General features: G+C 38.2%; 2 protein-coding genes and 1 non-coding gene across 4 annotated transcripts in view; 1 reads left to right on the forward strand and 2 right to left on the reverse strand.

Moving 5' to 3' along the window:
- LOC126251864 (fidgetin-like protein 1) overlaps positions 1-5,529 on the reverse strand; it is a 179,369-nt gene extending 173,840 nt beyond the window's left edge. Inside the window, exon 1 of the mRNA XM_049952550.1 lies at positions 5,310-5,529. Coding sequence (XP_049808507.1) covers positions 5,310-5,446 — 137 coding nt within the window. The 5' untranslated portion in view covers positions 5,447-5,529. The remainder of the gene's footprint in view (positions 1-5,309) is intronic.
- Positions 5,093-24,202, forward strand: part of LOC126251865 (H/ACA ribonucleoprotein complex subunit 2-like protein) — a 41,275-nt gene continuing 22,165 nt past the window's right edge. The window contains exons 1-3 of one of the 2 annotated variants that reach the window (XM_049952552.1): positions 5,093-5,235; positions 5,930-6,139; positions 6,276-6,348. In XM_049952552.1, coding sequence (XP_049808509.1) covers positions 5,932-6,139; positions 6,276-6,348 — 281 coding nt within the window. In that variant the 5' untranslated portion in view covers positions 5,093-5,235; positions 5,930-5,931. Of the gene's footprint in view, positions 5,236-5,499; positions 5,640-5,929; positions 6,140-6,275; positions 6,349-24,202 lie in introns of those variants that run through there. The other variant, XM_049952551.1, reaches the window with a different exon arrangement.
- On the reverse strand, positions 11,807-11,925 carry LOC126253712 (5S ribosomal RNA). The gene has a single exon (XR_007546018.1). It is a non-coding gene; the product is annotated as a 5S ribosomal RNA (ribosomal RNA).

Below are 24,202 nucleotides of genomic sequence, written 5' to 3' on the forward strand. Positions count from 1 at the left end.
GCTAGGTAAGAGGAAACAAACCTTGAGTACGAGAAGAAATATTACAACTGATCAACGGAAGAAGAAAGTATACACACGTTCAGGGAAAGATGCAACTATGACAATATACTAAGTCACTTAGGAATAACATAAACAGCAAGTCATGTTAACTGATTCTTCCATTGCTTCATGGTAGGAGAGTACAGGGAAGCTAAGTGAAATGGCTGCAGGAAAAGTGTGACAAAATAGAAAAAGAAATGACTGTCCAAAGGACTGTTTCAGCATATAGAGAAGTTAAAACAGCTTTACTGTATGGCTAAATGATGATGGTGTCCTCTTGGGTAAAATATTCCGGAGGTAAAATAGTCCCCCATTCGGATCTCCTGGCGGGGACTACTCAGGACGTCATTATCAGGAGAAAGAAAACTGGCATTCTACAGATCAGAGCATGGAATGTCAGATCCCTTAATCGGGCAGGTAGGTTAGAAAATTTAAAAAGGGAAATGGATAGGTTAAAGTTAGATATAGTGGGAATTAGTGAAGTTCGGTGGCAGGAGGAACAAGACTTTTGGTCAGGGGATTACAGGGTTATAAATACAAAATCAAATAGGGGTAATGCAGGAGTAGGTTTAATAATGAATAAAAAAATAGGAGTGCGGGTAAGCTACTACAAACAGCATAGTGAACGCATTATTGTGGCCAAGATACATACGAAGCCAATGACTACTACAGTAGTACAAGTATGTGTACCAACTAGCTCTGCATATGTTGAAGAAATTGATGAAATGTATGATGAGATAAAAGAAATTATTCCGGTAGTGAAGGGAGATAAAAATTTAATAGTCATGGGTGACTGGAATTCGAGAGAAGGAAAAGGGAGAGAAGGAAACATAGTGGATGAATATGGATTGGGGGAGAGAAATGAAAGAGGAAGCTGTCTGGTAGAATTTTGCACAGAGCATAACTTAATCATAGCTAACATTTGGTTCAAGAATCATAACAGAAGGTTGTATACATGGAAGAATCCTGCAGATACTAGAAGGTATCAGATAGATTTTATAACGGTAAGGCAGAGATTTAGGAACCAGGTTTTAAATTGTAAGACATTTCCAGGGGCAGATGTGGACTCTGACCACAATCTATTGGTTATGAACTGTAGATTAAAACTGAAGAAACTGCAAAAAGGTGGGAATTTAAGGAGATGGGACCTGGATAAACTGAAAGAACCAGAGGTTGTACAGAGTTTCAAGTAGAGCATAAGGGGACAATTAACAGGAATGGGGGAAATAAATACAGTAGAAGAAGAATGAGTAGCTCTGAGGGATTAAGCAGTGAAGGCGGCAGAGGATCAAGTAGGTAAAAAAACAAGGACTAGTAGAAATCCTTGGGTAACAGAAGAAATATTGAATTTAATTGATGAAAGGAGAAAATATAAAAACACAGTAAATGAAGCAGGCTAAAAGGAATACAAATGTCTCAAAAATGAGATTGACAGGAAGTGCAAAATGGCTAAGCAAGGATGGCTAGAGGACAAATGTAAGGATGTAGAGGCTTATCTCACTAGGGGTAAGATAGATACTGTCTACAGGAAAATTAAAGAGACCTTTGGAGAAAAGAGAGCCACTTGTATGAATATCAAGAGCTCAGATGGAAACCCAATACTAAGCCAAGAAGGGAAAGCAGGAGTATATAGAGGGTCTATACAAGGGCGATGTACTTGAGGACAATAGTATGTAAATGGAAGAGGATGTAGATGAAGATGAAATGGGAGATATGATACTGCGTGAAGAGTTTGACAGAGCACTGAAACACCTGAGTCGAAACAAGGCCCTGGGAGTAGACAACATTCCATTAGAACTACTGACGGCCTTGGGAGAGCCAGTCCTGACAAAACTCTACCATCTGGTGAGCAAGATGTATGAGACAGGTGAAATACCCTCAGACTTCAAGAAGAATATAATAATTCCAATCCCAAAGAAAGCAGGTGTTGACAGATGTGAAAATTACCGAACTATCAGTTTAATAAGTCACTGCTGCAAAATACTAACGCGAATGCTTTACAGACAAATGGAAGAACTGGTAGAAGCCAACCTCGGGGAAGATCAGTTTTGATTCCGCAGAAATGTTGGGACACGTGAGGCAATACTGACCCTACGACTTATCTTAGAAAATAGATTAAGGAAAGGCAAACCTATGTTTCTAGAATTTGTAGACTTAGAGAAATGCTTTTGACAATGTTGACTGGAATACTCTCTTTCAAATTCTAAAGATGGCAGGGGTAAAATACAGGGAGTGAAAGGCCATTTACAATTTGTACAGAAACCAGATGGCAGTTATAAGAGTCGAGGGGCATGAAAGGGAAGCAGCGGTTGGGATAGGAGTGAGACAGGGTTGTAGCTTCTCCCTGATGTTATTCAATCTGTATATTGAGCAAGCAGTAAAGGAAACAAAAGAAAAATTCGGAGTAGGTATTAAAATCCATGGAGAAGAAGTAAAAACTTTGAGGTTCGCTGATGACATTGTAATTCTGTCAGAGACAGCAAAGGACTTGGAAGAGCAGTTGAACGGAATGGACAGTGTCTTGAAAGGAGGATATAAGATGAACATCAACAAAAGCAAAACGAGGATAATGGAATGTAGTCGAATTAAGTCGGGTGATGCTGAGGGAATTAGATTAGGAAATGAGACACTTAAAGTAGTAAAGGAGTTTTGCTATTTGAGGAGCAAAATAACTGATGATGGTCGAAGTAGAGAGGATATAAAATGTAGACTGGCAATGGCAAGGAAAGCGTTTCTCAAGAAGAGAAATTTGTTAACATCGAGTATAGATTTAAGTGTCAGGAAGTCGTTTCTGAAAGTATTTGTATGGAGTGCAGCCATATATGGAAGTGAAACATGGACGATAAATAGTTTGGACAAGAAGAGAATAGAAGCTTTTGAAATGTGGTGCTATAGAAGAATGCTGAAGATTAAATGGGTAGATCACGTAACTAATGAGGAGGTACTGAATAGAATTGGGGAGAAGAGGAGTTTGTGGCACAACTTGACAAGAAGAAGGGATCGGTTGGTAGGACATGTTCTGAGGCATCAAGGGATCACAAATTTAGCATTGGAGGGCAGCGTGGAGGGTAAAAATCGTAGAGGGAGACCAAGAGATGAATACACTAAGCAGATTCAGAAGGATGTAGGTTGCAGTAAGTACTGGGAGATGAAGAAGCTTGCACAGGATAGAGTAGCATGGAGAGCTGCATCAAACCAGGAGGAGGAGGAGGAGGAGATTAGTGTTTAACGTCCCATCGACAACGAGGTCATTAGAGACGGAGCACAAGCTTCGGGTTAGGGAAGGATGGGGAAGGAAATCGGCCGTGCCCTTTCAAAGGAACCATCCAGGTATTTGCCTGAAGTGATATAGGGAAATCACGGAAAACCTAAATCAGGATGGCCGGACGCGGGATTGAACCGTCATCCTTCCGAATGTGAGTCCAGTGTGCTAACCACTGCGCCACCTCGCTCGGTGGTGCATCAAACCAGTCTCAGGACTGAAGACAACAACAACAACAACAACAACAACAAGAAAACAGCCTTCGGTGAAATTAAAAGCAAGGGCGACAACATTAAGACAGAAATGGGGATTCCATTGTTAAATGCAGAAGAGAGAGCGAATAGCTGGAAAGAGTACACTAAAGCCTCCATGACAGGGGAGGACTTCTCTGATGAGGGTGACAAAAGATTAAATTGCAGCCAATATGGAAAAGAGAGGGTACCTAATATTAGAGTCAGAATTTAAAAGCACTCCAAGACACTTGTGATCAAGTCAGGCAGAAGGTACAGCAGACAGTACAGATAACATTCTATCAGAATTTCTAAAAGCATTAGGAAAAGTGGCAACCAAGTGACTATTCAAGTGGATGTGAAGAATCTATGAGACTGAAGACACAATATCAGAAAAATATCATCCATACAATTCCAAAGATGGCAAGGGCAGATAAGTGTGAGAACAATCGCACACTTGGGGTTAACAGCTCACACACACAAGTTGTTGACTAGAATAATATTCAGAAGACTGGGGAAAAATAAAAATTGAAGATCTGTCAGATGACAATCGGCTTGGTTTTAGAGAAGGTAAAGGCACCAGAGGGGCAATTCTAACATTGTACTTGATAAGGGAAGCAAGACTTAAGAAGATTCACAACACAATCACAGGATTTTTCAACCTACCTAGAAGTAACATACAATAGTATAAAATTGAGCAAGAAGTTGTAAATTTTCAGAAAAATGGGTGGAAGCTTCAAGGAATCGTGGGTAATGTCGTACAAAAACCAAGAGGGAGTATTACAAATGAAATATCAAGAATGAGGAGCTTGTATTATAAATAATGTAAGACAAAAGATTCAGGAATAGGATTAAAATTCACGATGAAAGAATTTCAGTAATAAGATTCACTCATGACATTGCTATCCACAGCGAACAAAAACTACAGGACCTGTTGAATGGAATGAATAGCCTAAGAGTACAGATTATAGATTAAGAGTAAATTGAAGAAAGACAAAAGTAATAGGGCGTAGCAGGAGTGAGATAAGTAATAACCTTATCAAAACTGGAGACTTCGAAATAGGTGAACTTAAGTAATACTGTTACCTTGGAAGCAAAATAAGATGGACAATGCAAGGATAAAATAAAATGCAGATTAGTGCAGGCAAAGAGGGCATTCCAGGGCAAAAGAATTCAACTAGCAAGTAGTAACAAATTTAAGAACAACTTTCTGGATATTTGTGCATGGAGCACAGCACTGTATGGTAGTGTATCATGGAATGTGGGGAAAACCAGAAAAGAATATAAAAGTGTTTGAAATTTGACGCTAAAGGCAGATAATGAAAAATAGGCGGGCTGATAAGGCACAGAAAGAGAAAGTTCTCCACAGAATCGGCGCAGCAAGGTACGTATAGAAAACATTGATAAGGCAGGCCTTGATGATAAGAAATGTGCTGAGACATAAGGGAATAACTTCCATTATACTAGAGGGATCTACAGAAGGTAAAAAGTGTAGAAGACAGAGATTGGAATATATACAACAAATAATTGAGGAAATTTGGCAACATTGCTACAATAAGATAAAGAGATTGCCACTAGGGAGATATTCATGGTGGCTACTTCAAACAAGTCAGAAGACAGGTGACTCACGGCAAAAAAAGGAGGTGAATACATGCCTCTGTTCAACATACCTCAATACGTTTGGGCTGAGAATATGTTCTAAGAGTAAGTTTGTTATTTACTTCTTACCGAAACATGCCGAGGTTGTGAAATGAGGAAATTAATAGAATTATACTTACATGGTGACGGATGTTTTGAAACTTTGCGCAAGACATTTTCTTTTAATGCTGCATTTTTCAAAAGAATCTACCTCATCAAACTGAAACGAGAGGGACTGATAATAATGCATATATTCGTCTGTCAAGTCCGACATCATTTCTTCGCTTATTCTCAATCAAATCATCATAATTTGGCGCGGCGTTCAAAGCACTTCCACAGCCAAGAAACATACCTTGTGTTACTGTGTGACTTGGTCATGAAAGCTCTGTAAACATTTGAAAGGCGGATTGTCAAGCCAACAACACTCGACCTACGTTTTGACAATATTTTTTGGATCATCAATAGTGCTCGTTAGTATATCTAATATAGTCAATACAATCTCTCAGACGGTCAATATATTAATAGTTTGATAATATTATTGAACGTGTGAAGGCGCGTTGGCATATACAGTTGTGATGCTGCTGTTGCTGCATAGCACGGAAAGGTCTTTGGCAATGAATATATGTATTCTGTGGCGTTTTTTGTTTATTCGTTGTAAGCACGTGTTGTTGTGTTTCTGAGTTTCAGTTGAAAAGTGGGAATAAACAAATGTGCAGTGTATCGTAACTCCTTCTAGACGGTACTGTTTATTTTGTTCAAGAAATGGGCAAAACTAAAAAGATCAAGCAAGAGCCTGGTGCGGAAAATGAACCAGCAGCTGAGGAGCAGGAAACAGCAGAAATTCTCGATGTTTCCACAATTAAGAAGGAAGACTTAAGTTATGACGAGAAGTGTGCATTTGCTACGTCGATTGCAAAACCAATGGCCTCAAGGAAGCTTGCAAAGAAACTGTATAAATTAATTAAGAAAGGTCAGAGAAGTTGTATCCGTTTGTGTTAAAAATGTTTGTGTTCCATATATATATATATATATATATATATATATATATATATATATATATATATATATGTGTATGTTTTGTTGTGATTTGGGCTTTTGTTTTACAGCGGCAGCCCACAAAACATATCTGCGGAATGGTCTTAAGGATGTACAGAGGAGGATAAGGAAGGGAGAATCAGGGTAAGAAAACATTATTTTATTAACTTTCTGGAATAACGATTGCCTCTTATATCATTGCCACTGTATAAATAAACCACAGATATAGGCCGAGGAGAGGTATTAATATATATTAGAAAAATCAAAAAGGTTGTACAGAATGTCGTTGTTGTTAATGCAGATTAACGCAAATAAATGATAGGTAACAACTATTTAAGGGACAAAATAAACTTATGCTTTATTCGCACAACACATATTAATACATTTGACTACCAAGTTATATTACGTTGCCCCATCAACAAACACGGAACATGTATATTCCACAGAGTCTAATTCACTCTGCACATCATATCTTGTGCGCCACTATGCACTCTGGAAAATGTTTGTTCATATATCCCGAACACTCCCCCTTGAACAAATATTTTTCAGATACTCAACACTATACATTTGAGGTTAAACCATAATGTTTAACCAGCTTCTGAAATTTATCCCTACTGAGAGGCTTGGTTAGGAGATCAGGTAACATTTCTTCTGTGCATATATAACTGAAGTTTATATTTCCCTGTTCCACATGATGTCTTATAAAGTGATGCCTTATGTCAATATGTTTGGATCTTACACTGGTGACATTATTTTCTGCAAGTTTAATAGCTCCCATTTGTCACAAAATACCAAAGTTGGCTTTAATGTTGGAGGAGATTCTATTTCACTCATCAGTGCACAGATCCAAAGAGCTTCTTGGATAGTGGAGGACAAGGCCATATATTCAGCTACTACAGTACTCAAAGCAACAGTTCTTTGTCTCTTACATGACCATGATATCAATCCTCCCATTAGTCTAAAACAACTTCCAGTGATGGAGTGTCTGTTTTCCAGCTATTTCCCCAGTCCGCACCACTGTATCCTTCCAAATTATCTTGATTGCCATCCAGTGCTTTTCTCTCGGTTCACTGCAAAACTTGCTTACTGCATTTGTGGCAAATGCAGTGTCTGGTCTGGAAGTCTGTGCTAAGTACAGTAGACTTCCTACAGCTTCCAAAGATCGTACACTTTCCTTACAGTTCTTGTCATCATCAGTTCTGCATTGTTTTCCATAGGAGTAGAAATAGGTTTACAATTTTCCATATTGAGCTTTTCTAAGATATTCCTTGTCTACAGAGATTGATTAATCAATAATTCATCTCTGTTGTCACTTCTTAAAATCTTCATGTCTAAGTATTGATTAATTTCTCCAAATTCATGCGTATTAAATTCTTACCATAACTTTTTACTATTGGTTAAAATAAAAAAAAATCATCTACCCATATGGCCATGATTGCAATTTCTTCATTGCTCCTTTTATGATATACACTGGGATTTGCCTTTGACTGTAACATGCCTAGTTTTATCAAACTTTTATGCAAACATTTATTCCAGCAATGGCCACTTTGCTTTAATCCATATATGCCTTTTTTTCAAATGCCAAATGAGTCATCCCATGTCAATCAACCAATTTGAAAAAATGTTCCAGCCGATAGTCTCAGATTAGGCTGAAATTTTGCACACCAATGCTACAAAGTGTGGAACACTCATGTACAAAATTTTAAGTTCCTCTGCCAATTAGTTCCAGAATTATAGCTTGTGAAAGAAGGTGGTGTGACCCGGAAATTGCAACCCGCATCTGGCAATCTATCTTAAGACCCAACTTCAGGTCTTAATAACTTTGGAACTATTCCACACAGTCCAGTGAAATTTTTACAACCCAGTAACATCCACTTAGAGAACACACTCTATGAATCAAAATACCAACGACATATTTCTGAGGGAAAATAAAAAATTTCAAAATGTGATTAAAAAAATGTAATACGTTGAAAGCTGCATATTGTAGGTGCCCTCAATGCCAAATATAATTCACACAAAAATGGTATAATTTTTTTGTGGTAAGCTTAATGTGGCCTAAACACACACAGAACTCATCTTGCCCATATCAGTCACGCAGAGTTACATGCACACGAAAATACAAAAATTTGAAAAATTACCTGAAAAACATGGATTTTCTAAGTGTGGTAGCACAAAAGGGACAAGTGATATCCAAGCCAAATTTCAAACACTGCATAAGTAGACCATAATCTAATATGTGGCAATGTTTCAACTTGTTATTGCAAGGCATTTGTGTACAATAAAAGTTAACAAGATTTGTTGTTGTTGTTGTGGTCTTCAGTCCTGAGACTGGTTTGATGCAGCTCTCCATGCTACTCTATCCTGTGCAAGCTTCTTCATCTCCCAGTACCTACTGCAACCTACATCCTTCTGAATCTGCTTAGTGTATGCATCTCTTGGTCTCCCCCTACGATTTTTACCCTCCACGCTGCCCTCCAATACTAAATTGGTGATCCCTTGATGCCTCAGAACATGTCCTACCAACCGATCCCTTCTTCTGGTCAAGTTGTGCCACAAACTCCTCTTCTCCCCAATCCGATTCAGTACCTCCTCATTAGTTATGTGATCTACCCATCTAATCTTCAGCATTCTTCTGTAGCACCACATTTCGAAAGCTTCTATTCTCTTCTTGTCCAAACTATTTATCGTCCATGTTTCACTTCCATACATGGCTACACTCCATACAAATACTTTCAGAAAAGACTTCCTGACACTTAAATCTATACTCGATGTTAACAAATTTCTCTTCTTCAGAAACGCTTTCCTTGCCATTGCCAGTCTACATTTTATATCCTCTCTACTTCGACCATCATCGGTTATTTTGCTCCCCAAATAGCAAAACTCCTTTACTACTTTAAGTGTCTCATTTCCTAATCTAATACCCTCAACATCACCCGACTTACTTCGACTACATTCCATTATCCTCGTTTTGCTTTTGTTGATGTTCATCTTATATCCTCCCTTCAAGACACCATCCATTCCGTTCAACTGCTCTTCCAAGTCCTTTGCTGTCTCTGACAGAATTACAATGTCATCGGCGAACCTCAAAGTTTTTATTTCTTCTCCATGGATTTTAATACCTACTCCGAATGTTTCTTTTGTTTCCTTCACTGCTTGCTCAATATACAGATTGAATAACATCGGGGAGAGGCTACAACCCTGTCTTACTCCCTTCCCAACCACTGCTTCCCTTTCGTGTCCCTCGACTCTTATAACTGCCATCTGGTTTCTGTACAAATTGTAAATAGCCTTTCGCTCCCTGTATTTTACCCCTGCCACCTTTAGAATTTGAAAGAGAGTATTCCAGTCAACATTGTCAAAAGCTTTCTCTAAGTCTACAAATGCCAGAAACGTAGGTTTGCCTTTCCTTAATCTTTCTTCTAAGATAAGTCGTAAGGTCAGTATTGCCTCACGTGTTCCAGTATTTCTACGGAATCCAAACTGATCTTCCCCGAGGTCGGCTTCTACCAGTTTTTCCATTCGTCTGTAAAGAATTCGTGTTAGTATTTTGCAGCTGTGGCTTATTAAACTGATTGTTCGGTAATTCTCACATCTGTCAACACCTGCTTTCTTTGGGATTGGAATTATTATATTCTTCTTGAAGTCTGAGGGTATTTCGCCTGTTTCATACATCTTGCTCACCAGATGGTAGAGTTTTGTCAGGACTGGCTCTCCCAAGGCCGTCAGTAGTTCCAATGGAATGTTGTCTACTCCGGGGGCCTTGTTTCGACTCAGGTCTTTCAGTGCTCTGTCAAACTCTTCACGCAGTATAGTATCTCCCATTTGATCTTCATCTACATCCTCTTCCATTTCCATAATATTGTCCTCAAGTACATCGCCCTTGTATAGACCCTCTATATACTCCTTCCACCTTTCTGCTTTCCCTTCTTTGCTTAGAACTGGGTTTCCATCTGAGCTCTTGATGTTCATAGAAGTGGTTCTCTTATCTCCAAAGGTCTCTTTAATTTTCCTGTAGGCAGTATCTATCTTACCCCTAGTGAGATAAGCCTCTACATCCTTACATTTGTCCTCTAGCCATCCCTGCTTAGCCATTTTGCACTTCCTGTCAATCTCATTTTTGAGACGTTTGTATTCCTTTTTGCCTGCTTCATTTACTGCATTTTTATATTTTCTCCTTTCATCAATTAAACTCAATATTTCTTCTGTTACCCAAGGATTTCTACTAGCCCTCGTCTTTTTACCTACTTTATCCTCTGCTGCCTTCACTACTTCATCCCTCAAAGCTACCCATTCTTCTTCTACTGTATTTCTTTCCCCCATTCCTGTCAATTGTTCCCTTATGCTCTCCCTGAAACTCTGTACAACCTCTGGTTCTTTCAGTTTATCCAGGTCCCATCTCCTTAAATTACCACCTTTTTGCAGTTTCTTCAGTTTTAATCTACAGGTCATAACCAATAGATTGTGGTCAGAGTCCACATCTGCCCCTGGAAATGTCTTACAATTTAAAACCTGGTTCCTAAATCTCTGTCTTACCATTATATAATCTATCTGATACCTTTTAGTATCTCCAGGGTTCTTCCATGTATACAACCTTCTATCATGATTCTTAAACCAAGTGTTAGCTATGATTAAGTTGTGCTCTGTGCAAAATTCTACCAGGCGGCTTCCTCTTTCATTTCTCAGCCCCAATCCATATTCACCTACTACGTTTCCTTCTCTCCCTTTTCCTACTCTCGAATTCCAGTCACCCATGACTATTAAATTTTCGTCTCCCTTCACTATCTGAATAATTTCTTTTATTTCATCATACATTTCTTCAATTTCTTCGTCATCTGCAGAGCTAGTTGGCATATAAACTTGTACTACTGTAGTAGGTGTGGGCTTCGTATCTATCTTGGCCACAATAATGCGTTCACTAAGCTGTTTGTAGTAGCTTACCCGCGTTGCTATTTTCCTATTCATTATTAAACCTACTCCTGCATTACCCCTATTTGACTTTGTGTTTATAACCCTGTAGTCACCTGACCAGAAGTCTTGTTCCTCCCGCCACCGAACTTCACTAATTCCCACTATATCTAACTTTAACCTATCCATTTCCCTTTTCAAATTTTCTAACCTACCTGCCCGATTAAGGGACCTGACATTCCACGCTCCGATCCGTAGAACGCCAGTTTTCTTTCTCCTGATAACGACATCCTCTTGAGTAGTCCCCGCCCGGAGATCCGAATGGGGGACTATTTTACCTCCGGAATATTTTACCCAAGAGGACGCCATCATCATTTAATCATACAGTAAAGCTGCATGCCCTCGGGAAAAATTACGGCCGTAGTTTCCCCTTGCTTTCAGCCGTTCGCAGTACCAGCACAGCAAGGCCGTTTTGGTTATTGTTACAAGGCCAGATCAGTCAATCATCCAGACTGTTGCCCTTGCAACTACTGAAAAGGCTGCTGCCCCTCTTCAGGAACCACACGTTTGTCTGGCCTCTCAACAGATACCCCTCCGTTGTGGTTGTACCTACGGTACGGCTATCTGTATCGCTGAGGCACGCAAGCCTCCCCACCAACGGCAAGGTCCATGGTTCATGGGGGGAAGAATGAGATAGAGCCAACAGCACCCGGTGTTCCCAGGCGGTCACCCATCCAAGTACTAACCGGGCCCGATGTTGCTTAACTTCGGTGATCGGACGAGAACCGGTGTATTCAACATGGTATGGCCGTTGGCATTAGGAAGTGATTAATAGTGATGATGCAGAAAGCTTGTTTCAGATAAAGCTGCAACAATTGTTGGGATCCATTAGGCAACAGAAAGTTAAACAATGGTAGTTTTCAGGGACAGAATGAGTCATTGTTAGGCGGGAACAACAAAGGAAACAAGCAACTATTACAGGTTACTCATGTTTTTAAGATCCTAGTTCAGACTGGTCAGTACTGTTGTGTAAAGTCAGTATGGAGGCAAAAGAGTGTACTAGTGGTGCTTTTGTTCAAACAAGTTGCAGTATTGGTAGAGCACAAGCATCTGAATATCATAAAACAACATATGGAACAAAATGTGGCATTCACTTTGTACTGTATGATCTGGATGAATCGGACCAAGATTTGTTGCTATGGAGATCTGGGATACACCCTGTGGGCACAAGAAGTACAGTTCCAGGAAACTTTAGTGTTTGTTATCATCATATGAAAGTGTTTCTGGATAAGTATTCTTTCCTACAAAGAAGTTGTTTTGATCCATTTCAGATTCATAAGAAGACAGTGAAGTGTTGCCTCAGAGAAATTGGTATAAAATCAGTATCGAAAGTGAATCAGTGCATGGGACTTAACATGAAACCAGGACAAAAGTTATGTTCCAGGTGTGTTACACTGCTAAAAAATGAAAAATATTTTGATAATTTACATGACAGTGACGAAGAGTATCAGCCACCTACAACCACAGCGGATGAGCAATTAAATACTTCAGTGACTGCTCTTGGTTTGTCTCCCATGAAGACACACGTAGTTGGGAAAAGAGACAGGCCCAGCTATGGTAGAAGGAAACTACAAGAAGCTCAAATAGCTGACACACTAATGGTGGAAGAGGAAGAACTATCTGCTCCAAAGGCGCGGAAATCATGCCATAAATGCTCTGATTTGGACAAAATTGTGCATGATTTGAAAGAAAAATGTGCCATATCCACACACCAGAAAAAAAGCAGCTGTTCTTACCCTTGCACCTTCCAGCTGATCTATTGACTGCATTGCAGAGGAATTCAATGTTTCTACATATATGGTAAGGCAAGCTAGGAAAATAAAAGCAACCCAAGGAGTGCTTCCACAACTTTAGCAGGCTCAGGATAAACAATTGAGTTCAGAAATAAAGGTGCTAGTGTTGGAGTTTTATGAAAATAATGACTACAGCCAAATAATGCCTGGAAAAAAAAAACTATGTAACAGTGAAAATGGGAAATGTACATGTACAGATGCAAAAAGACTGTTGCCATCCAACATATCAGAACTAGGCCTATATGTAGAATTCAAGGAAAAGTATCCGAATACCAAAGAAGGTTTATCATCTTTTTTCAATCTTCGTCCAAAATGGGTTGTGCCTGTAAGTGCAAGGGGCACACACAATGTTTGTGTATGTGAGACCCATCAAAATGCTAAGCTGATGTTTGCTGCTATAAAGGATTTTGGTCTGAATTACAAAGGTGCAATGGAGCTGCTAGTGTGTGACATCAGTTCCTACCAGTGCATGATACACAGGTGTGAAAAGTGTCCTGGTAAGGCAAATCTTGCAGAACACATGTATAACAAACTGTATGGTGAACTCCTTGTGGATGATGATGAACTTGTTTCTTATAAACAATGGACACACATGGATCGCACAAGTCTTGAAACAAAGCAAAGTACAGTGGAAGATTTTGTTGAAATGTGTTGTCAAAAAATGGACAAACTGACCACACACAGCTTCACAGCAACAGCACCATCAGCTTATCTCCAGTTTTGTAAGGATAATTTGAAACAAGATGAAATTATAGTAATACTAGGCTTTTCCGAAAACTATGCCATCCAAGGATATCATTGAGACAACAGTCAAGCAACTCTCCAGCCACTTGCGATTTACTATAGAGGTGAATCAGTTGATGTGTCTGTCATGAACCTGTGCGTTTTTAGTGACTTTAATTCATGATGCCATTGCAATTCATGCCCACATTTGCACTGTCATGGCATATGTGAAAAACAAGCTGCCTCACGTACATTTTGCGAAATATTTCAGTGATGGGGCAGCTAATCAGTACAAAAACTGCAAAAATCTCAAAAATTTATGCATGCATTACCATGATTTTTAGATTCACGCATTATGGAATTTTTCCGCAACAAGTCATGGTAAAAGTGTATGTGATGGTATTGGTGCTACCATTAAGCACATGGCATCACGAGCTAGTCCGCAGCACCCTACAGAAGGTCACATTCTAACACCTCTTCAATTATTTACCTGGGTACAGAAAAATATCTCTGGCATACAATCATTCTATGTTTCAAAAGATGAGGTGAAATCAGTCGAAGAGTTGCTAAAAAGCAGACTAGAACACGTTAAAACTGTTGCAGGCACAAGAAGCCATCATCACTTCTCTCCAGCGGAATCTGACAATGTTCAGATGAGCAGACCGTTCAGCTATAACTGTAGGTTCATGCACAACATGTGTCTTCACAGTGTGTCTAAATCAGGATTCAGAAGCAAAAGCAGCAACATACAACCAGGTTGCTATGTTATTGCTGTTTATGATGACAAATGGTACTTAGGATGTGTCGCAGACTGCTGTAAGCAGAAGGTGATGTATTTGTGAATTTCATGGCACTAGCAGGACCAGCAAGATCATTTCATTGGCGACGTTTGGCAGACAGGTGTTGGATTCCTTTTGAACATATTCTTATGACAGTTCCAGTTCCTACCACAGTGTCAGGAAGACAGTACAATTTGCCACTCAATGTACAGAGTACAGTAGCTAAAGTGTGGGAACTTCTGTTCGAAGCACAATCGACTGGTTTTTAGCAGTTAAGGTTCAGTAAACATTAATGACAGGTTGTGTTAATCTGTCTATATGTTGTTGCTTGGTGATTAAAAAGTTGTGGGAGAGGATAAGAAGAGGCAGAACAGTTTATGATATCCAGAATGAGATTTTCACTCTGCAGCGGAGTGTGCGCTGATATGAAACTTCCTGGCAGATTAAAACTGTGTGGTAGAGCGCTTGCCCGCGAAAGGCAAAGGTCCCGAGTTCGAGTCTCGGTCGGGCACACAGTTTCAATCTGCCAGGAAGTTTCAGTTTATGATATGTTTTTACAAAATAGTGTTGTGGAACAATGGCCACATCACCAAATACACCTGTCAACTTCCATTGTCCACAAATGTCTTGCAATAACATGCTGAAATTTTGAGATATATATCATTATGGTCTACTTATGCAGTGTGTGAAATTTGGCTTGGATACCACTTGTGCCTTTTGTGCTACCACACTTCGAAAATCCATGTTTTTCAGGTAATTTTTCAAATTTTTGTATTTTTGTGTGCATGTAACTCAATTTTTGTGACTGCTATGGGCATGATGAGTTCTGTGTGTGTTTAGGCCACATTAAGCTTACCACAAAAAATATTTATACCCTTTTTGAGTGAATTATATTTGGCTTAGAGGGCACCTACAATACGTACCTTTTAACATATTAAATTTTTTAAATCACATTTTGAAATTTTTTATTTTCCCTCATAAATATGTTGTTGGTGTTTTGATTCATGGAGTTCGTTCTGTAAATGAATGTTACTGGGTTGTAAAAATTTCACTGGACTGTGTGGAATAGTTCCAAAGTTATTAAGACCTGAAGTTGGGTCTGAAGTTAGATTGCCAGATGCGGGTTGCAATTTCCGGGTCACACCACCTTCTTTCACAAGTCATAATTCTGGAACTAATTGGCAGGGGAAACTAATACTTTTTACACGAGTGTTCCACACATGGTAGAATTAGTGTACTGAATTTCAGTCAAATTTGAGACTTATGAGCTGGAGCCCCTGGTTGAACTGACATGGAATGACCCAAATTCTCCTTTTCCCTTGATAAGATCACTTAACTCCATCAGGTGGAATCATATATATTTCCTTTTCCAGTCTTCCATTCTGGTGGGCTGTTTCCACATCCATTTGATGAATTAATAAGTCTTCCTTTACTGCAAGAGCTAAAAGGTATCTTAATGATGAATACTTCACAACAGTGAGAAAGTTTCATTGTAATCTATTCCTTCTTTCTGGGAATATCCTTTAATTACCAATCTGGCTTTGAATTCCCATTAAAAAGAATTAAAGCCAGTGAGAAGACAAACACATGGGTAACACAAGGTATTAAAAAATCAGCAACCACCCTTAAAAACCTAAGCAAACATACTAAAATAGATCAACAATAAAACCATACTATAGGAAATATAGAAGGGTCGGTAGGAAAGTTTTACAGGCAGCAGAAAGGCTAAGCAATGATTCATACATTAATAATGGAAGCAATAAATCAAAATCGATTTGGAAGGTTATAAGCAATAGCATAGGAAAATATAAAACCAAGACCCATAATTTCAAAATTAAAAGTGAGGATAAAGTGATAGAAGATGCTCAACAGGTAGCCAATATATTCAATGAACATTATGTGAACATAGCACCGAACCTAATTAAAAGTCTGTGCAATTCAAACAACAAAAACATAAAAGTACCAACTTGTGAAAAGACAATGTTTCTGTACCCAGTAACAGAATGTGAAGTCACAAATGTGATTAATAATCTAAAAAACTAAATGTCTTGTGGTACTGACGGAATTCCAAACAAGGTAATCAAACAGTTCTACCAGTATAGATACTCACCTAACTGACATTATTAATACTTCTTTCAGGACAGGGGTGTTCCTGTCAAAACTAAAACTCTCCATAATAAAGCCACTTCACAAAAAGGATAGTACAGCTGACATAAATAAATATAGGCCAGTGTCATTATTGTCAGATTTCTCTAAAGTAATTGAAAGAGTGATGTATGAAAGGTTAGCTGACTTCCTGAATAATGCTCAAAATGGGTTTAGAAAGAACAGATCCACAGAAACGGTAGTCTTCCAATTCATGAAAATGGTTGTAAATGCCTTGGACAAGAACGAATTAAGCTGTGGAATATACTTAGATTTATCTAAAGCTTTTGATTTAATCAGCATTGACTTATTGCTTATGAAACTATAATGTTATGGGGTCCGTGGACTTTCCTTCAAATGGTTCAAGTCTTATTTCTCTGATAGACAACAGAAAGTACAAATATGTCATGAAGGCAAAGAGTATCTTTCAGATTTTAGGGAAAAAAATAGCTATGGAGTGCCCTAGGGTTCCGTGTTAGGCCCTCTGTTGTTCTTGGTGTACATAAACAATTTGCCAAACCATCTGACAGTTCCAGAAACGGTGATGTTCGCTGATGACACTAGCATTTTTATAAAATAATATACTGAGGATGATCTACAGCAGAGTGTCTCTAGGACAATAAATGAGACAGGAAAACGGTTTAGTGATAATGCTTTGATCATAAATAAGGATAAAATGGTATTGATGAATTTCAGTAATATTAAAAGTAAAACTAGAAGAAGAGTAAAAGCTGAGTTAGGGAACTGGAAAAAGCATCTACAAGTTTTGAGTAAAAAATTAAGTAAATGCTGCTATGTGCTAAGAATGCTTTGGGAATGCTGTAACACTGAATCATTTCTGTGTGCCTATATGCTTACATGAACAGTTTGCTTAGATATGGTGTGATCTTCTGGGGAAGTAGAGGTATGGCAAAACCAGCTTTCAAACTTCAAAAAAGGGCTATTACAATAATGAAAGGAGTTCCATGCAGAGTGTCATGCTGGGAAATATTTAAAGAATTTAAAATAATGACTCTTCCTAGCTTATACATTTATGAATATGTATGCTTTCTGAAAACTCACCTGGAATTTTCAACATTAAATAATCAGGTTCATAACCATGAAACAAGGAACAGGGATGATTTTCACAGAGACACCCACAAAGGAGCACTCCACCAAAAAACTGTAAACTACCAGCCCAAAATACTCTTTTAGTGCATTGCCTTCTACAATAAAGAAAATTAAAGAATTTCATAAATTCAAGGTAGATCTTAAACAATTTTTACTAACACATAGTTTTTTATAGCATTGTAGAATATCTGAATATGGAAAAGTAATATTATTTATATATACTGATATAAAATATTTGTATTTATTATCCAAGTTTTTGAAACAAATTAAAGATAAGAAACTATATTGTAATTGACTACATCCATACAACGTATATTGTTAACGGATGAATAAAGAGATTGATTGATTGAATTTTGGAATTGCGCTCTCAGGATTTTTAATACTAAACACCCATCTTGTTCTTAGTGGCTTTTTACTTTCAGGCCTGTCAACCCATTCATATGTATCATTATCCATAAAAGATTGGAGCCCCTTTTCAATAGCCTTTTTCCAATCTTGAGCATTTGAACTTGCTAAAGCTTCATCAACTGTGATTGGTTCATTGTTGATTGTTGGGCAGCATACATGTAATAATCTGGGTATTCTTTTGTTTTGCTATACGTGAAGACCGCCGTAAACTGACTTCCTCTGTTGAATCTTCTTCCTCAATTCGATTCTCAGGTAGCACATCAGCTTCCTCTTTATTCTCGTCTTCCTCTGTTTCAGTTTCCATATCTCTTTCAGCACTATCACACACTATGCCTGGTTGCATTACTGTATCATTTTGACTACTTTCCTTTATTCTAGGTCTATAATCCTCCAAAAAATACTACATCTCTACTACTTATTATCTTTTTATTCACAGAATTATAAAATCTGTAGCCTTTTGAATCCTCACAGTAGCCAACAAAAATATATTTTTGAGATTTTGCATCCTACTTTCCTCTTAATGGTTTTGGAATCTGAACCATGGCTTCACATCCAAAGACTTTTAAGTGCTTTAGATCCGGTTTCTTCCCAGTCCATACTTCGTAAGGTGTCTTGTGTCTCACAGCTTTGGTAGGTGTTCTGTTAATTAAATACACTGCTGTTGATGCAGCCTCTGCCCAAAAACACCTAGGTAGCTCAGCATCACTTAACATACTTCTTGCCTTTTCTACAATGGTTCTGTTGGCTCGTTCTGCAACTCCATTCTGAGAAGGACTGTAGCGAATGGTAGTCTGATGCCTAATACCATTCCATTCAACTGTTCCTTAAATCGTCTGTTTACATACTCTGATCCATTGTCTGATCTAATAATTTTAATTTTCTTCCCAGTCTCTCTTTCAATCATTTTGCAATAAACAACAAATACATCATTCACTTGATCCTTGCTACTTATAAAATAAACATGCATGTATCTAGAAAAATCATCTATGACTGTCAGGAAATAGAAGCTACCTTCTAAGGATTTATTCTCCTTAGGTCCACAGAGATCTGAGTGTATGAGTTGCAAGGCTTCGATAGATCTGCTCTGATTCGATTTAAATGGCAATCTAGCCTGCTTCTCTTGCTTCATTAAAAGAGTAAAAACCAGAAAATGCCTTACGTTTATCGGTAGTCTTTCTCTCAAGACTACAAGAATTAACATGCTTCTTTTCTTTTATACTTAACTTTTCGTTACACTTTGAAATAATATGTCCAATTTTCTGGCCTCTGAAACATCTTATTGGCTTCTTCTTCTTGTAATTAGAGTATAAAGCCGACGCTGTTTCTTTTTCAGATGCATTAGAATCTGGTTCATTCTTCATGTCGTGTAGAACCTTTACTTTTAACACTATCCACTGTAATGGGTATTCCCGAACTTTCCAAACCCATAATCATTGGCGAATATTTCTCTGGCAGCCCAGCTAACAATAAAGTTCCAATCCATTCATCCGCAATATCAAAACCAATATTCCTCAGATGATTGGAGATTGAAATTATTTTATTCACGTATTCATCCACACTTTAACACTTATTCAATCTTGTGGTTATCAGCTCACGAAGTAATCCTACTTTTCTGGTTAAACCACCACCTTCAAATTCGTTTTTCAATTTGCTCCATACCTCCTTTGCTGACATAGCCTTTTCTATGTGAGCATAATTCAGTGGATCAATCAAAAGGATTTGTTTTGATTTTGCCTTCCGATCCTTAGTAGCAAAACTTGATTCTGTAGGTGCCAATTTACCATTTACGACATCCCATAAGTCATCCAAGTGCAAATACACCTCGACAGAAAATTTCCAGGTCATGTAATTTTCACAACCTAGAAGCCACTCTATTTGCGGTATCTGTGTTGTACTCATTTTACTGTTATTTTCTTCTTCATATAGCGTACACAATCCAACTTTATACAAACTTTCGCGCACTTTTTGCCCAGATACACGTCACCTTAAAGCTTGTTATTTCAACTTTAATCCAGTAGATCTGCCCATAACCTGTTGTAGTTATGCAGATTAACGCAGCTAAATGACAGGTAAAAACCATTTAAGGGACAAAATAAACTTATGCTTTAATCGCACAACACGTATTGATACATTTGACCACCAAATTATATTACGTTACCCCATCAACAAACACAGAACATGTATATTCCACAGAGTCAAATGCACTCTGCACATCATATCTTGTGTTCCACTATGCACACTAGAAAATCTTTGTTCACATACCCCCAACAATTGTGCTTAGGAGGATTATAATTTCTGCGATAGCTGAGAGTGTGCATTCCCAATGTATTGTGTGTTCATAAAGGTGCCAGAATTTAGAGCAGAATTACTGTCAGTTGTATGGTTGGCAGATGCAGTCCCTTGAAGCCGCATATTTTTAATTTCCATCACTAATTTCCTTTCATGGTGTGTGATGTAATTGGACAAATAAATAATCTACTCACCAAGTGGTGGCAGGAGAACACACGTATAAAAGGTATTACCCATGCAAGCTTTTGAAATCAGTGGCTCGTCCTCCTGGCAGAAGGGTTGAAGGGGAAGGAAGAGGGATGAAAAAAGAGTTGTGAGGTTTAGGAAAAGGGGTAGGAGTTCGGAAAAAGGACTGATCACTCTTTCCTTCTCATCCTGTCCGGTAACTCTCCCCTGACGTGGGGTTGTGGATGATTTTTCCATGAATCTTTCATCCTCTTCTTCCCATCTGGTAAGTCTCCCCTGACTCGGAGTTCTATGTAATTTTTGTGAACTCTGTCCCAATTCCTAAACATCAGCAGTCCTTTTTCTTCCTCTCTCTCCCTTCCCCTTCAACTATTGTGCCATAAAAAAGAACAACTGGCTCTGAAAGCTGGCAATACCTTTTATATAAGTGGTCTACTGCTGACGCTTGGTAAGTGATTTTTATTATCTGTCCAATGACAGTGTATTTTCAAAAATTGATCATTTTCTTCAATGGTATCTGTTTAACAGATATTCACATTTACTCTTTGGTTCCCTTCTTCAGTAGTAGCCATACAGGCTACTTGTTAGATAAGTATATGAAAAAATGACGACGACTTAGTTCTCTCATAAATACAGTGTAAGCACTTTAGGCTGGCTTCCCTGGATTTCATTAATGACATTCTCTTCCACTGCCTGCCCATCTTTTTGTGAAACATTGTTGTATAATGTAAGTGTGGCAAAGTAAATGGTAAAAGGTTGTCCTACTGGTACAACAGCATATTTTATTATGTCAGTTTGTATTTGGAAACACTGCTTCATCTTGTTGGTGTCACCTGACTGTGATGTGGCTAAATTTGACATTGTGATGTCATGCAAAGGATTTTTTTTTAATATGATGATATAATGAATTTCCAGTGTTAAATGTGAAAACAAACAGTTGTGTATTTGCAATATGAGGTCTGCTATCCAGTGGCAATGGTCGACTTTGTGAAATGATATAGAAAGAGTATGATGGAGACCCTACAATAACATTACTATACAATCTTTTTTGTTACTTGAACTCTATCACAGTGTTCAGAACTGACATTAGAATATATAAGGAATTTTTAAATGTTTCATGTACCAGTAGCCTACTTAATTATATATGTTGCTGCTGCTTATGTGTTGTAATATCAGCCGCCTCTAATTGTACTCTCTTCTCATACCTCCAAATTTTTCCGTAAGTTTTAAAGAAAGAAAGCTGTAAATAGATTCATACTTTTTTTATTAAAATTTCTTTTTGTGTCAAAAGTGGTTTGAAGTGAAAATATCTATTTTTTATATCTCAAGTCATTTTGTGGTAGTTAAATAAAAAAGATAATTACAGCATTTACTATGAACTGGCCGAGATAGTGTAGTTCATAAATTTTCGCTTGGGATCCTAAGATGTCATGGGGTATCATTGGCACACCAGCTACGCGACTGTAGTAGCATTACCAAGAGGAGACGGAAAAATTTTAACACTGTTGTGGCATATGATGTCATATATGAGCCATGTGACAGAAGTGCTTTGAAGCAGGTGTGATGCTTCAGTGGGACCTCTGTTGTGCTAAATATATCCACATTAGGAAAGTTGTTAGTTGTTGTTTGTAAATGTCTTTGTATCTGTTGGTTGTGCGATTGATCTGACTGTGAAGTTCAACAAATACGAGACATGACTGCTGTCTAGTACTGTCCTTGCCTTCTGGAGGTGGTATGTGTAGTACTTCTGATGAATGCATATAAAAGAAAAGTCATAGTGATGACAGTATCCTAGCTTTCAGAAATATTTGTTCTGTCATTTGGGAGGAGGGTAGTGTAGAGAGGGGAAGGTCCAAATTGAAAGGCTGATCACACCAAAGCCAGGATGAGAGGGACCCATCGGTCGTGAGGATAAGGAAATTATCTTCCTTACTACTGGTAGGTCATTCTCATTCTGGTGACTGAGTGACCTGCCTTTCTTCTTTAACTTTCCCCAATCTGTCACTCTCTCCTCCCCAAGGAAGGAACTAATAGTTGCTAAAGCTTCAATTACACTTTTATGCGTGTCTGTTGGCAGTACTAATCATTTCACCCCCTGAGGTATAGCCAGAAATTCCATCTCATTTATTAATTTTCTAGGTTGAATTTTCCTTTAACACAATTGACAGTGAACTTTATCAGCCCTTTTATGTTGACAGAGGAGATCCACAACATGCCAAGCACCATAACTTTACTACATAAGTTGGGTGCGTTGATGGAATTTTGAAATCTCAGAAATGGCTAAAGTTGGTCCTTCCCATAGCAGCATTGGTTTTATCTACATCTGCATGAGTTCTCTGCAATTCACAATTAAGTACATGACAGAGGGTTCATCAAACCACATTTAAGTTGATTCTCTTCTGTTCCACTCCTGAATAGTGGGCAGGGAAAACGAACTCTTAAATACTTCCACGCGCAGGTTCTGATTTCTATTTTGGTATGATGATCATTTCTCCATTTGTAGATGGGCACCAACAAAATATCTTCACACACTGAGGAGAAAGTTGGTGATTGAAATTTCACGGAAGGTCCTGTCGTAGAGAAAAGCACATTTGTTTTAATGACTGCCACCCCAATTCGTGTGGTACTCACTCTTGTATTTCACAATAATACAAAACGATGAACTTTTCGATGTACTCCTCCAATCCTATTCGAAGTGGATCCCACACCACACAGCCGTACTCCAGAAGATAGACAAGCATAATGTAAGCAGTCTCTTTAGTAGCCTGTTACATTTTCTAAGTGTTCTGTCAGTAAATCATAGACTTTGGTTTGCTGACTCCATGTCATTCTCTGTGTGATCTGTCCAATTTAAGTTATTCGTAGTTGTTATCCCTAAGTATTTAGTTGTGTTTACAGCCTTTAGATTTGACAATATTATGAAATGCTAGATTGTTACTCGCCATATAGCCTGTTACATTTTCTAAGTGTTCTGTCAGTAAATCATAGACTTTGGTTTGCTGACTCCATGTCATTCTCTGTGTGATCTGTCCAATTTAAGTTATTCGTAGTTGTTATCCCTAAGTATTTAGTTGTGTTTACAGCCTTTAGATTTGACAATATTATGAAATGCTAGATTGTTACTCGCCATATAGTGGATATTTTAAGTCGCATATGAGAACAACAAAAAGACAGTCAGACAAGTTAGCTTTTAGATTTCTGTGATTTATTGTGTAACTGAAATTTAGTGGATTGTTTTTAGCGTTGGTGTGGATGTTTTAGAGCTGATTGCCACTTTTTACACCATACAGATATCTAGCCTAAATGATCTTTCAATTATTTTTGATTATCTGATGACTTAACATGACGGTAAATGATAGAATCATGTGCAAACAATGTAAGAAGAATGCTCAGATTGTCTCCTAAATTGTTTATGTAGATCAGGAACAACAGATAGCCTGTAACACTTTCTTTGGGAATGGCAGATATTACTTCTGTTTTACTCGGTGACTTTCCATCAGTTATTATGAACTGTGATCTTTCTGTCAGGAAATCATGAATCCAGTCACACACCTTAGTCAATACTCCATAGACAAACAATTTAATTGGAATCCGTGTCAG

Source organism: Schistocerca nitens, chromosome 4, assembly GCF_023898315.1.
Source record: "Schistocerca nitens isolate TAMUIC-IGC-003100 chromosome 4, iqSchNite1.1, whole genome shotgun sequence".
NCBI lineage: Eukaryota > Metazoa > Arthropoda > Insecta > Orthoptera > Acrididae > Schistocerca > Schistocerca nitens.